This window comes from Colius striatus, chromosome 18 (assembly GCF_028858725.1).
Source record: "Colius striatus isolate bColStr4 chromosome 18, bColStr4.1.hap1, whole genome shotgun sequence".
Lineage (NCBI taxonomy): Eukaryota > Metazoa > Chordata > Aves > Coliiformes > Coliidae > Colius > Colius striatus.
Genome location: NC_084776.1, coordinates 1587769 through 1602033, shown reverse-complemented (window position 1 = coordinate 1602033; position 14265 = coordinate 1587769). Strand labels below are relative to the sequence as shown.

The following is a 14265-nucleotide window of genomic DNA, read 5'->3' as shown; positions in this document are numbered from 1 at the left end:
AGTGTGCTCCCACCCTGGGCATGGGATGCAGCATGTGCCCCCATCCTGGGCATGGGATGCAGCATGTGCCCCCATCCTGGGCATGGGATGCAGAGTGTGCTCCCATCCTGGGCATGGGATGCAGAGTGTGCCCCCATCCTGGGCATGGGATGCAGAGTGTGCTCCCACGCTGGGCATGGGATGCAGAGTGTGCTCCCACCCTGGGCATGGGATGCAGCATGTGCCCCCATCCTGGGCATGGGATGCAGAATGTGCTCCCATCCTGGGCATGGGATGCAGAGTGTGCCCCCATCCTGGGCATGGGATGCAGAGTGTGCTCCCACCCTGGGCATGGGATGCAGCATGTGCCCCCATCCTGGGCATGGGATGCAGAATGTGCTCCCATCCTGGGCATGGGATGCAGCATGTGCTGCCCATAACACAATGGTTTGAGCCTGAAAGCCCTCACTCATGTCTCCTCCTCACTGACAAAGAAACAACCAGGCTGGCAGCCACTGCCCAGTTCCACAGACATACAGACAGGTTGGAAGAGAGAACTGCCTGGTGGAACAGAGAGAGAACTGCCTGGTGGAACAGAGAGAGAACTGCCTGGTGGCACTGACACCTGAATGAAATCAGACCGAGACAAGCACCCTGTTTTCATCTGGAAGGTGACAGCAGAGCCTTCACCCAAACTGGCCCATGAGCAAGAGGCTCCCCAAACAGCACCAAACACCTGGAAAGGCAGCAGAGGGAAGGGGAGAAGCAGCAGGGAGGAGACTGAGGCACAAACCAGGGGAGAACTGTAGGAATGACGAGTCAGGAATGGGGCAGATGGTCACAGGGCCACCCAGCTCCAAAGAGAAGCAGGGAAGCACCCAAGGGAAGGGACAGGGGTTTGTTTGGGTGGTCCCACAGCCTGGGCACAGGCCACTCTGCCAGGTGAGAGGCTCCCAGTGTGTCTCTGCTGGGCTGTGCATGGTGGGCACATCCCAGGGGGAGCAACACCAGCCCCCTGGCACTCAGCTCTTTCAGCACTGCTCCTCAGCAGCCACTTCCACAGCTCTTCCAAGCCTGGCCCAGGCTCTGAGCCTCCTGCTCCAGGTCACATCTGCTTGCCTGGCCCTGAGCCAGCCTCCCACAGCCCCTGCTCTGCATCCACAAGCACTCAACATTTACAATTGGAGCAAATTCTCCCCTTAATCCCTCCCAAAGGCACGAAAGCCAAGTTCCAAGTTGTAAAACCTGCTCTGTCCCCTGCCTGCAGCAGCTGGCCCCTGAACTGCAGCTGAAGAGCGAGAAACTCTCCATCCTTCCCAAGAGAAATCCCCAGAGGTGCCAGGGCAGCCCAGGATGGGGCTGTCACCCACCAGCACCCCCAGGCAGGGCCTGGGCTGCCAGCTGAGGAAGCTCCGTGCCCGAGGTGATGCTCTGTGCACCGAGCATCCAACACACCCATGTGCCTCAGGTGGTTCCATCTTCAAGTCACACCTGGTTCTGATATTGTCTGTTTCTAAGCCCTCAGGTGCAGCTGGCCAAGGGGATGACACATCCCATGAGATGCACAGTGCAAGGAAGAGCCATCACCCTGGCACCAGGCTCTGCCAGCCCAGGCTCGGATGCCCCATGGGGCTGGGCCATCTCCTCCCCACCTCAGCAAAGGCAGGAGGGGCTGAGCTAAAGGACATGAGCCTGGACACCCCCTCCCAGCTGTGGCCTGATGCTGGCAAGGCTTCAACTCACCTGAGGCAGGGGAGAAGTGACAGACCCTGGCTGCCCCAGGGGCTCTGCCATGGCTGGAGTGTATCTTGGCTCACCCTGGGGGGGTTCCATTGTCTGGGGCACATTTCTTCCCCTGGGGTTTTCAAATCCTTATTCTTATCTGCCTGCTTATTTATGTAACTGTTTGATTTCTGAGTCAGACTCAAGCACAGGGTAAAAGTTCACATCTGCCCCGCTCTGGGGAGCACAAAGACACGTTTCATCAGCTCCCTGTGTTCCAGCATCAGCAGCCAAGAGCAGCCTCTGACAGACAGCTGCCCCCTGTGATGGGAACCACCCTGCCCAGCCCAGAGCCCCTGTGCAACACCCAAAGAGCTCAAAAAGCTCCCTCCAAAAAGCACCCCCCTGCACTGGTGCACAGGGCTTGGGGAATGGGCTCACCCTGAGCTCCCCAGCCTGGCAGGAGGCAGCAGCAGCGCTGCAAGGCCAAGGTAAACCAGTCAAGATGTGGTTTGCTGCCAAGAACCACCAAGGAGCTGCTGTCCCTGGCTGGAGCCTGGTCTGACAGCAGCTGCTGATTCCCTTTGCCAGGGAGGCTCAGCACAGTCTGCCCCATGTCCTGCTTGATGGTGAGACACAAACACCTTCCCACTGCCCATCCATCACTCACAGGGGCTGCAGGCAGCAGAAGGCTCTTGCTGGGCTCCAGAGAGCTGGTTTGCACTGGGGAAGTCTGTCCCACAAACTCAAACTGCCCCCTGAACCCAGCCTCCATCAACCCAGATTGCTGGGACCAAACTGAGCTACCACACACTTCTTGAGGGCCAGGAAAGGACACTCTGCTGCTGATTCAGAGCTTGGAAAACAAGGGCTCTGCTCCCTTGCCTGTGTCTGCCACAGACAGAGCAGCCAAGTGGTAGAAGAGACAGCTTCAACCAAACTGGGCTGCAGGTCTGTCTTCAGGACAATCCACCATCCAGGCACTGCAGGAGAGGGGAGGAAAGCACGTGGTAGCTTTGAAGGCAGCTCCACAAACACGCTGCAGGCCACACAGCTTCCCCACTCCTGGGTTTTGCTGCCTGTCCCACAGGCTGCTGGGAGCTGCTCCAGCAGAGACTGGCCCTGCTGCTGGGTTTGCTGCCATGCTGATCTCATTCTTGGCTACAGGAGGAAGCCAAGCCACTGTGGCCAGCCTGGCTTCTGTCTGTGAGTGGGGTCAGACTGTCTATGGGGGATGAGGAGCTGGAGGGGAGCCTGAGCCACACGCCACGTTCGGCCCAGCCCCCATTGGGGCTCCCAGCTGGGGCTGCCCCAGGACACCTCACCCCCATCACAAACCAAGGGCATGGAAACAGCCCTGCAGCACCTGCTGAGCCTTCAGACAGGAGCAGGGGAATTGCACCCAGGATGGCAGAGATGCTGGGAAAGGCCTCAGGAGGGGGAAGAGTGGGGGCACTGTCTGATCCAGGCAAACATCTCCAGGAGGAGGCAGTTGGAGCCCACCTCACCTTCCTTCCCAGGCACCCACTGCCTTTTCCTAATGAGCTACAAGAGGTTGGAGTACCTGCTGACAATAAACAGCTTTCTGATGGGCACAGGGGCAATGCCAGGGCTTTGGCAGGAGGAGCACACGTGCATCAGCTCAGCTGCTGCAGCCGGGGGTGCCCAGCCCCTCGCTGCCCAACCACAGCCCCGGCTCTCCCAGCAAGGGATGGAGCAGAGCACATTCCAAACAGCCTCACAGCCTCATTTCACCTGCCACTGAGACCTCTCCTCCTGTCTCAACTGTGCATTTCTGCTCCTGAAGCCATCCTGCACGTTCCTGCACGAGCTGCTGCCAGGAGCCTCCTCTCTCTGTCTCTTCAACCATCACTGCTGAGGTTCAGCCACGATGAGAAAACACAGCAGCTGAGGAGCCACAGCCCTGCTTTGTGCCTCTCCAAACCCTTCCAGGTCACTTTCCTCCCCAGAGCACCAGCCCTGGTTAAAGAAATCCCCTTGGTACCACCCAAAGCCATTCACAGAACATCAGCTCCCAGGAAACCTCCCCCACTCATGAACTCTCCCTCAGCAACAACCATCTCCCCTCAGGACAGGCTCATTAAAAAGTGCTTCATAAGCATCTCCCAGCAGTTGTGTTTTGTAACCTGCAGCACTGGGCTGGAGCTGGAAATCCCCAGCCAGCCCCACCTCAGCTCCCATCACCCGCTGGGGTTTTTCCCCCCCTGCTTCTGGGCAGGGCCTTGATGAGATCCAGAGGTCAGGATGTGACCCCACATCTTGATCCTACCCGAGGAGCCTCTTCATGAGCTGCACTGTGCATCTGCTCATGGGCCAGAGGCTGTGTGTGTGTGTGTGACAGAAGCCCCCAGCATCTCTGCTGTCTCAGGCCACAACGATTCCCATTCACTCAGAGAAAACACACTTTTGCCTGGTTTCAATCTCCCTCCATTCACCAAGCCCTTTTCTCTCTTTTTTTCCTCTCCAGCCAGACAGCCCCAGTGTGGGAGGCACAGGCTGCCCCATGCAATACCATTTTCCAAGCCCCAGTCACAGGCTGCCTGTCAGCCCAGAGCTGGGCAGGAAACAATCTGTGGGCACAACACATCACAACAAGGCCAGCATCCCCAGCAAAAGGGCCCATGAATGGGAACCATTGTGCTGCCATGGAGGAAATATCATCAGCATCATCACTGGGGGGGATAAACCCCCTCCCTGCTTACATCACTTCCCCACTCCCACCAGTCTGCAGCTGCCCAGAGCAGGAGCTCTCACTCAGGAGCTGGTTGGGCAGGTGGGATGCTGGTGGGAGCCTCAGAGCCACCACAGTCCACCAAAAGCACTCTGCCTGTGGGGTTGTGCTGGGTCAGGGCCAGCCCCAGGTAAACATCACACCCACACTAAGGTGTCTTTTCCTCACATGCACCACAAGCAGGGCTCAGAGCCTGGGCAAAACATGACCCTGCAGAAGAGGCTGCAGCAAACTCCTCACTGGCATGTGGCTGCTGCTGAAGGGAGAAGGGACCTGGACCTGTCCCTGCCCTGAGGAGCTTTGAGTGTAGGTGAGGAGAGCTCACTGGGTGCAGGTCCATCACCCAGGAGGGTGCAGGAAAGGAGGGTGCTGAGGGAGTGACATGCACAGGGGCAGATCTGCTCCCCTCTCCCAAGAGCCAAGGGGTTCCCCTGCCAGCAACTTCCCCCTCTGACTGCTGCAGCTGAAGGGGGACCCTGAGAATGGCCCCACAGGGAGAGCTGCCATCACCTCCATCAGCAAAGCCCCCCAACCTTGCTCTGCCTTACAGCAGGGGCAGCAACCAATGGCCCAGAGCCTCCCCCCACCCCTGGCTGTGCTCAGCCTCATCCTAAGGCAGAGGACTGCCAGAAATTCCCCTGCCCCCTCTCTAACCCCAGCAGCATCCCAAGGGGAGCCTGTGCCCAGACCACCCAAGGCTTAACAAACATTGCTCTTTCCTTTTCAGACTCACAGTTCTTCACATCTATCATCTGCTCCCTCCCACTCACTGCATGGAGCTCCACAGCAGTGTCACCTGGGACATTCTCTTGCCCCTGCAAGTGCAGCCCTCTGCCAGGCCTTTGGCAGCTGCACTTGGGAGCCCCACTGGCCCCAGGGCTCGTCCTACAGCGTGAGCCAGCCCCAAACCTGCTGAGCAGAGGCTGATAGGAGCAGGGATGTTACCACCTAGTGTCAGAAGGGAGAGGAGCAGCAAGCTGCTGGGATGGAGCTGCCTCAGACACGGCTCCTGCCCTGCAGAACCCGCTGGACACGGCGCTCAGCTCCCTTATGGAGGAGCAGATTGGCCAGGGGGGAATGGCAGACAACATCCAGACAGTCTGAAGTTAATTGTGTGACAGATTCCTTCTGTGTCCCCAAATGAGCCAGCTGAGGGAGCTGAGTCCAGGCACCACTCACCACACAGATGAGACGGGTGGCAGCCACCGTCCCGCTCCCTGCAGCACCAGCTCTCACCCTCCTCTGGCCCTGCTCATGGTAGCCTTCTGCTCACTCTGCAGTGTCACACAGCTCCCATCACCCTGCCTGAGGGAACTGATGTAATGGTGAATTCCTACTGGACATGAGAACAGCCCCAGGAAGCAGCAACACTCGGTACAGCAACGGGTTTGGCTGTGGCGTGCTTGCAACACAGCACAGTCACACACACTGAGCCCTGCCTGCAGGGACCAAGTGCCACAGGGAGGGTTTGTAAGGGCCACAAAGCAGAGCCAGACTCCCACATCCCCACTCCAACCCCCAGGACCCTGCTCTGCTCCCCACAAAGCCACTCAGCACATTGAGGCAAGGGAATGGTGCCGAGTGGGCTGGGAGGGGGGTACCCAGCCCCTCATGCTGAGGCTCAGAGGAAGAGCCTCTGAGGAAGGTTGGGATGAGAGAAGAGGTGCTCAGAGACCTCACCTCCCCCTCTGCTCTTGTGTTTCCAGCCAGGGCATGAGCTCCTGCCACGTGGGAGTGGAGATGCTGCAGGCTCCTGGGTGCCAAGGGAAGGGACGTGGTCCAGAGGGGATGCAGAGTGGGCAGCTGGGATCTCCTCCCTGCCAGCCCCAGACACCACCTCAAGCTGCCCAGCATCACAGGCATAACCCCCACGGGATGAGGGGCTCAGGGTTGCCTCAGGGTTCATTAGTGGGTGCTTCTGCCCTCTAAAAGACACAGCAGGGACTTGGAGAGAGGGAGACCACCCTGAAACACAGCACCACAGCCCCCTGGCCCTGCAGGGACTTGCCCCAGCTCCATCTTCCTACCCCCAGCCCCTGGGAAGCCACTGACACAGCACAGCAGGTTTGGGCAGCCTTGCCCACACCACAGCCCTGCCAGCTCTGCACCCCCAGAGCAGCCCAGGGAAGGGCAAATCCAGCCCATCTTGATCTCAGCAGCTCCAGCCCCATCTGGATCCTGTTAAATCAGCCACACAAGGTGGAGAGGCTTTCCTCCCCCCACGCTGCAGTGTGCAAGGAGGGGGAGGTATAAAAGCTTGTTAAAGACATGGCTGCCCTTCTCTTTACCTTCCTGCCTGGAAAGCAGCCAGGAGCAGCACATGCCTCCCTCTTCACATCTGCAGGGGACCTTCCCCTCCCAGCCCACACTGGGCACTGCTCCTCTGCATGGGCATCACTCCTCCACCCTGGGCACACACTCTGGGTCACTCCTGTCACTGCTGCAGCTTTATCCTGAGCCTCCATTTCCAGCCCCTGGGGATTCCTGATGTTTTACTCATTGTGAGGAGCTGGGGAGGCAAAGGGCAGCCCCCCAGCACGGAGGGAGGGATGCTCCTGCCTGAGGATGAGCAGCAGCAGCTCAGCCTCACGTGAGAAACATCCCAACAGCAGAATTAGGTCGTGCCAAGCCCTGTCTGAAGTGATTAAAAACCCTGCATCACCTGAAAGCAACAGCTCAGGTGTTGCCCAGCCAAAGGAGCACCCACCTGCACCCAAAGCCAAGACCCAGCTCCTCCTGCCACGGGCACAGCGCTGCGTTTCACTCTGACACCGAGTAAAGCAAGTTCCCCCGTGCCACAAGCCATGAAACTCGCCAGGAGAGGGGCTGTGATCCAAGGACAAGCCCTGGAACCCGCGGAGAGGAGCTGAGAGGAGCAAGAGCGCAGGAACCGAGCCTGTACAGCCGGTGGCAGCAAAGAAACACGCACGGGCAGCGGCTGGCGGGAGAGAGGGATGCTCAGGGGGATGCTCAGGGCATGGAGAGCTGGGGCTGGCAGGAGACAGAGGGATGCTCAGGGGGATGCTCAGGGCATGGAGAGCTGGGGCTGGCAGGAGACAGAGGGATGCTCAGGGGATAGAAAGCTGGGGGCTGGCAGGAGACAGAGGGATGCTCAGGGGATAGAAAGCTGGGGGCTGGCAGGAGACAGGGGGATGCTCAGGGCATGGAGAGCAGGGGGCTGGCAGGAGACAGGGGGATGCTCAGGGCATGGGGGGCAGGCAGGCAGCACCAGGATGCTCAGAGGGATGCTCAGGGGATGGAGAGCAGGGGCTGGCAGGAGACAGAGGGATGCTCAGGGGATGGAGAGCAGGGGCTGGCAGGCAGCACCAGCATGCTCAGGGGGATGGAGGAGCCTAGAGAGCCAGATCCTGCAAGCACAGAGCTAAAGGGCAGGACCCTACCAGAGCCCAGACAGTCAGGGAATGGCAAGGTGATGCCAGCATGTGCAAAGCCCCAAGTGTTTTAAAAGGAGAGACTCCCACCCTGCTTCCCAACCATCCCTTTTTGGTTTTAAACCAAACCCCAACGTGTCCCTGACTCAGACCATCAGCCCCATGTCTGTGCCTGCACTCCCCTGCTCACATCACCTGTGCCAGTGCCCCCTGGCCACTGTGGCTCTCAGCCAGCCCCATCTCTGCAGCACACCCAGCAACACTGTGCTTCCAAACCCCTACACCTCTGCACCAGCACAGCCCCAGGTGCAGAGCCAGGGCAGGCAGCACCAAGAAACATTACAGCTGCTGGAGCAGGGGAAAGTCCTCAGCCCAGGAAAAGCCTGTCAGGACCCCTGAACCCCCACCCAAACAAAGCTGGGGAGCATTGCTGCTCTAGGGGATGGTGAGAGCCAGCCCAGGCAGGCAGAGACCCCCCACCTGCTGGAACACCCACCCTGGAGCTGCTCCAGTGCACAGGGGTTCCCAGAGAGTTTGTTCCACAGCACATCAGAGCAGAGCAGCACTCAGCTGTTTGCAATGCCCAGACACCTCTGCTGTGGCACTGCTGCTCCCCTTCTTCCTAATTACCTCTCTGCAAACACACTGCTTATTTGCAAAGCCCAGGTGCTCTGCAAACAGCCCTCAGGGTACAGCAGGGCTCTCACCAGGCTGCAAGGAGCTCAGGCTCCTGCCAAGCTTTGCCCCTCTCTGGCAGCAATGCCATGGGGCAGCAGTGCCCAGGCAAGCCAGCATTGATCCACCCAGCCCAAGGCAGCAAGGAAAGTCCTGTGATCAGCATGAGCAAGTCACAGCCAACCCTGGCAGCACATCCCAGGCCTCAGGAGCATCCCCAGGTGCCTGCAGCTCTCACTGAGGCTCTGAGCAGGGTCACAGGAGGCAGAAACACTTCTGCAGAGCCTGAGGTTGGAAGGCACAAACCTTCCCTAGAGGCAGCCAGCCCCAGCTCCAGCTGAGCTCGGTGCTCACACTGTTAGTCACACCCAGGGGAAAGCAGCAGCAGAATGGAGAAGGTAAAAGCAAGTCACAGAGCTCTGTCATTAGAACACTATCTCACAGTGATGGGGCACGAGGGGAATCCCAGCTGGGGTGTCCCCCAGGAGCTGAGCCTGGCCAAGCAGCTCTTTCCCCCTTGGATGCATCAGAAGAGTCAGCCCTGTCTCTCACATTAGCTCACATCAAGTTGTCGTTTCACTGCTGGGTTTGAAGCCCCCACAACACAAATCACCCCCCTGAAATGTTCCTCCTGGGTACTTGCAGCAGCACAGCCACAGTGAGCAGCTCTGGGGCTGCCTGCAGATGCCAGGGACCCTGGGCATTGATGGCAGCCAAGTTATTCTGTCTGCTTGCAGAGCTGACTACATCTGCACTGGCATTTCCACACTATAGGCTCCACCTTTCATCTCACATGATTAATGCTGTTGTAGATCCAGAGAAAGAAGCAGCTGCTTCTGGCTTCTCAGCTTCTACTCAGCAGCTGATGATGGAAAAGAGTCCTTTTGTTCAAGCATCCCCAGAGCCTCTGCTGGCCTGATGAGGGGCCTTTTATTTCCAAAGGTTAGAGAAAGGTGGTGTGTAAAAGCTGCTGCCCCCACCCTGCTTTCCTCACCACAAACCTGGCTGGTGTCTGCTGCAGTCTGAGCACCTGGGGCCAGTGCTGTCAGGATGGGTCCCTCCCATCAGCCAGGGATACAACAGGGCACCAGGTACAGGAGGTGCCTTTGCAGGGTCCTCGTGAGCATGGCCAGGGCAGGTGCTGCACAACCTGGAGGGCTCCAAACCCACCCTTGGGGCTGGCAGCAACAAGGGGGATGGGGCAGAGTGGCACTTGCATCCAGGAGCTGTAAGGGCTGGCTGGGTTGGGCACAGACTGGACACACTGTGTGTCCCCAAACCACATGAACTACAGTGTGGGGCTGGTAAACACAGGGGGAAGGCTGAAATTCAACCAGAGAGAGAAGAGCACTTGGTGAGGGCACGTGGAGCAGCAGGATGCTGTTTGCCAGGCAGCCACCAAGAGGTGCCAGCAGCTCTTCTACAGCAGAGGCAGCTCTTCCACCTCCTCTTCTCTCTTACTTCTTCAGCAATGCCTCCAGCCAGCCCAGTTTCACCTCTGCCCTGCAGTGCTGGCTGTGGGGAAGGAAGGGCAGAGCTCTCCCTGCCATCACCCAGCCCATACACTCAAGTTTTGCTCCAGCCTGGTGTGAAAACACACCCAAACCCAACATCCCCCTCCACCAGAAGCTCAATTAACCCCCCACATTCACATCAGTCCTGGAGAGGAGTGCAAAAGGTTTTACCTGGTAGCACTGGGGCAATGGTGGTGCTGCCAAAAATAGAGCTGGGAGTGGGTGCTGGTGAGGCTGGAGTGGGAGAGCTGAGATGTCAGGAGGGGGCTGGGAGTGGGAGAGAGGGAGGGAAGCAGGGATGCCAGGAGGGGAAGGGCAGGGATGCCAGGAGGGGAAGGGCAGGGATGCCAGGAGGGGAAGGGCAGGGATGCCAGGAGGGGAAGGGCAGGGATGCCAGGAGGCGAAGGGCAGGGATGCCAGGAGGGGGATTGTGAGCCTTTATTGCCAGCAGTTACAGAATCTGAGGGCCCTGCTTGGCAGGAGTGGAAAACAAAGGCACCACAGGCTTTCCAAGAGCCCCAGCAGCTGCTCCTACCCACTGGGGATGCTGCTTTTGTGGAAAACCTTGACCTTTCTCTGAAGACAGGGTGGGGAGGCTGTGCTGGGGAACCTGCCTGCTCCATGGGGAGTGGAGTCACGACTGTCCCCAGCTCAGGCACCACAGGGTGAGGACAGGAAGATGACAGCAGCCTTGCAGGGATGGACACAGTGGGCAGGGGCACTGGGGAGAGCAGGGTGTCCCAGCTCTGGGAGCCTCTGCCACTCACTCTGGCTCACAGTCACCCTTCACACTCCTGCTGGTGCCCAGGCTGAGACTTGACTCCACCTCAACCTGATTTCCATGGCTCTGCTTTCCAGTCTTAGAGGGTTTTTTCTCCCTTTCCTCTGAAGTTCCCCACACAGAAGCAGCTACCAATGTTCAGCTAAAGCAGTAGCATGACCAGGGATGTTGAATGGGGAAGAGGGAGAGGAGAAACCCCCCCCAGCATGCTCCATGCAACCCCCTGCAGTCAGCAGCACAGGGGGGAGCCTGTGAGTGCCTCCTGATGCAGCCCAGCACCCCTAAATCCCTGGAAGAGGCTCATTCAGAGCTGAGCTCCCCCAGCAGCCCCCTGCAGTGGTACCCACAGTGGTACCCACACATGCTGCCTCCCTTTGAGCTGCCCAGCGAGGCAGAACCTCAGAGCCAGGGCAGCAGCCAGGCCCTGACCACACAGACCTCCCTGCACACCCAACAAGCACAACCACAAGGCAAATGCAACAGCATCAGCAATTTCTTCTGCCCCCTCTGGCCACATTTCCCCTTCCAGACACGTTTGAGGCACTCAGCACATCCCCAGGCACAGCCCCTTACCTGGCGCTCTGGAACGTGGCAGATGCAGATTTTCCAACAGCCCCAAATCCAACTCCCACTGCCAGCCCCTCTGCAACAGGAACAGAGAAAAGCAGTGAGGCCAAAGCCTGCAACAGCCCTGACACCATCCCCCCTCCCATGCTCCCAGGGGAGCAGGAGCCAGCTCCTTCCCCTTCAGTTAATCTCAGCTCAATGCCAGAGCCAGGGCTGCCCAGGGCACTTCCCCATGAGGCTCCCAAACCTCCACTTTCCTGGGAAGCCAACACAGAGAGGAGAGGTTTGTGTAGTGCACTGCAGGGGAATGATCCTCTCCAGCCTGGAGAGAAGGGGCTCAGCAGCACCTCAGCAACACTGACAAGTCCCTACAGGGTGGGTGTCAGGATGGGGGGACACTGTGTTCTCTGGTGCCCAGTGCCAGGACAAGGGGTGATGGGCACAGGCTGGGACACAACAAGTTCCCTTTAATCACCAGGAGCAAGTCCTTTGGTGCTGAGGGGAGGGAGCCCTGGCCCAGGCTGCCCAGGGAGGGTGTGGAGGCTCCTCTCAGGAGGTTTCCAACCCCACCTGGACACGTTCCTGTGCCCCCTGAGCCAGGGGAAGCTGCTGGAGCAGGGGCTGGGGCTGCAGCAGCTCTGCAGGGCCCTGCCAGACCCCAGCATTCAGGGATCCCCACTGCTTGAAATGCTGTTTTCCCCAGGAACAAAGCAGTGCAGCACACCAAGCTCTGCTCAAAAAGGTTCAGGCTCAGCAAACCTCTGTGCAAGGTGCAGCCAAACTGGTGCCACAGGACATTGCAGAAGAACCAAACACCAACTGGTCCCATAAATTCCTTGGGAGCTTCTTTAAGCCAGGACCAAGCTCCCAGCAATGGCACCTCCCCAGCTTCTGGTGCCCCTGTGCCCAACACAATGCTCATCCACCCAGGCTGCAAAGCAGAAGGGAACCCCAGCTCCACCAGAAAATGCCCATCAATAACTGCAGATGACTTGGGGTTACAGTTAATCCTGTCACTTCAGATTAACCATTCCCATAAAGCCCAGGGAAACCCAGCTCAGGAGCCTTCCCAGGAGGGCAGATGGTGCAGAAACCCCTCCTCAGGGATCACTGCTCCATCCTTCCCCAAGCCCCTTCTGTCCTTGCTCCTACTTGTCTCACTTTCCCATCCCCAGCACAGCCCTTTCCCCTCACCTTTTTGTCTTTGCAGCCTCTCTGCTATCACTCCCCTTCCAGCAAGGAGGGAGGGGAAAGCATTCCAAGAAGAAAAGCCAACCTGTTGCTGTAGCTGCCTGTGCTTTACAGCCCTTGAAGGAAGCAATTAGCCACCCTGGCAGCTGCCAGCCACCAAGGGGACAGTGGGGACTATTCACATGAGCATTCAAGCAGGTTGGAAATGGCACTGGGAGTGTTTACCTGTGTGCTGAAGGAGAAGGTCTTGGAAGGAGAGGACCCTGTGTGTGTTTGTGGTCTTCTGAATTTGCAGTTGCCTTGGAAACACACCATAAAAAGCAGCAGCAACTCAGATAATCACAGCATTTGCATCCTGCAGGCCAGGCTGAGCACAGAGAGCTGAAACACTCAGCATCTCCTCAGGGCCCTGACCCAAGGCTGGTGCCAAGGCTTGGGCTGAAGGCAGGGAGAACAGCAGCAGCAACCAACCCTGAGCACAGGCTTATGGGGTGAGGAGACTGTCCCTAATGTGCCACAGCTGGATGTAAACTCCATCTAGTGAACCAGCCAGAGGAACCCTGGCACGTGGCAGAGCCAGGAGGGATCACATGCTTGTGCAAAGCTCTTGTGAAAAGCTCTCACACCTGCCCAGGAGAAGCTGAGACCTGGGGATGGAAGCAGGGCCATGGGCAAGCACCTGAGGCAGGAGCTGAGCTGTGGGCAAGGACCTGAGGCAGAAACAGAGCCATGGGCAAGCACCCAGAGCAGGAGCTGAGCTGTGGGCAAAGGACCCAGGGCAGGAGCTGAGCTGAGGACAAGCACCTGAGGCAGGAGCTGAGCTGTGGACAAAGCACTTGAGGCAGGAGCTGAGCTGTGGGCAAGCACCCAGGGCAGGAGCTGAGCTGTGGGCAAGCACCCAGGGCAGGCTCAGAGCCATGGAGCAATGGCCAAGGGCTGATGGGACTGGCTTTGAAGGGCTCTGCTCTGCAGGCAGTTCAGCAAACTTGGGTTGGCATCTCCTTGAAGGCATTTAAAGGCTGTGCTCAGCAGAGCTGTAAGGATGTCACTGCTCTTCCAAAAAGACTTCTTCCCAAGCAAGACCTTCCCAGAGAGCAACATTCCAAGGACAGACACGCTCATCCTGTGAGCAATGGAAATGGCTTTGGCAGAGGGGAGAGGCCACAAGGATTTCCTCCCTGCAAAGAGAATCTGGTGGCACAGGGAGCTCAGCAGCACAATGAGTGCAAGGACAAATCACACACAGGGAAACAAATGGTGGCAAATGAGAACCAACAGATGGTGTGTAGTAAAGTGCTTGTTTGTGAGAGGGAGAAGCAGCTGAGGGTGGAAGCTGCAGCATGGAGGAGACACAGCAGCTTCTGGCCATGGCCTTGGCCCCTTCCAGCTCTGCAGCTCCCATGACTTTGCTCCCAGGTCATGAGGGTGAGGTTGGAGCTGAGGAGCTGTTTCCCTGAGAGGGGTGTCACCCCCTGTGCCAGGCTGCCCAGGGAGCTGGGGGAGTGCAAATGTCCCTGGAGGGACCCCAAAGCCCTGGAGCTGAGGTGCTGGGGCTGTGGGTCAGTGCTGGGACTGCAGCAGCTCCAGGGGCTTTGCCAACCCAACCAGTTCCATGATTGACACAAGAGCCAGGGCAGGATGAACACTAGCATGGCCTGACAGGCTGCTGGCCCCAGAGCATCTGATGGGACC

The 14265-nt window shown here is 58.5% G+C and overlaps 1 protein-coding gene across 4 annotated transcripts in view; it reads right to left on the bottom strand.

The window, feature by feature from the left end:
* Positions 1–14265, bottom strand: part of SLC39A11 (solute carrier family 39 member 11) — a 75040-nt gene that overhangs the window by 7419 nt on the left and 53356 nt on the right. For all 4 annotated transcript variants that reach the window (XM_062010802.1, XM_062010805.1, XM_062010803.1 and 1 more), the window contains exon 7: positions 11389–11458. In XM_062010802.1, coding sequence (XP_061866786.1) covers positions 11389–11458 — 70 coding nt within the window. The remainder of the gene's footprint in view (positions 1–11388; positions 11459–14265) is intronic.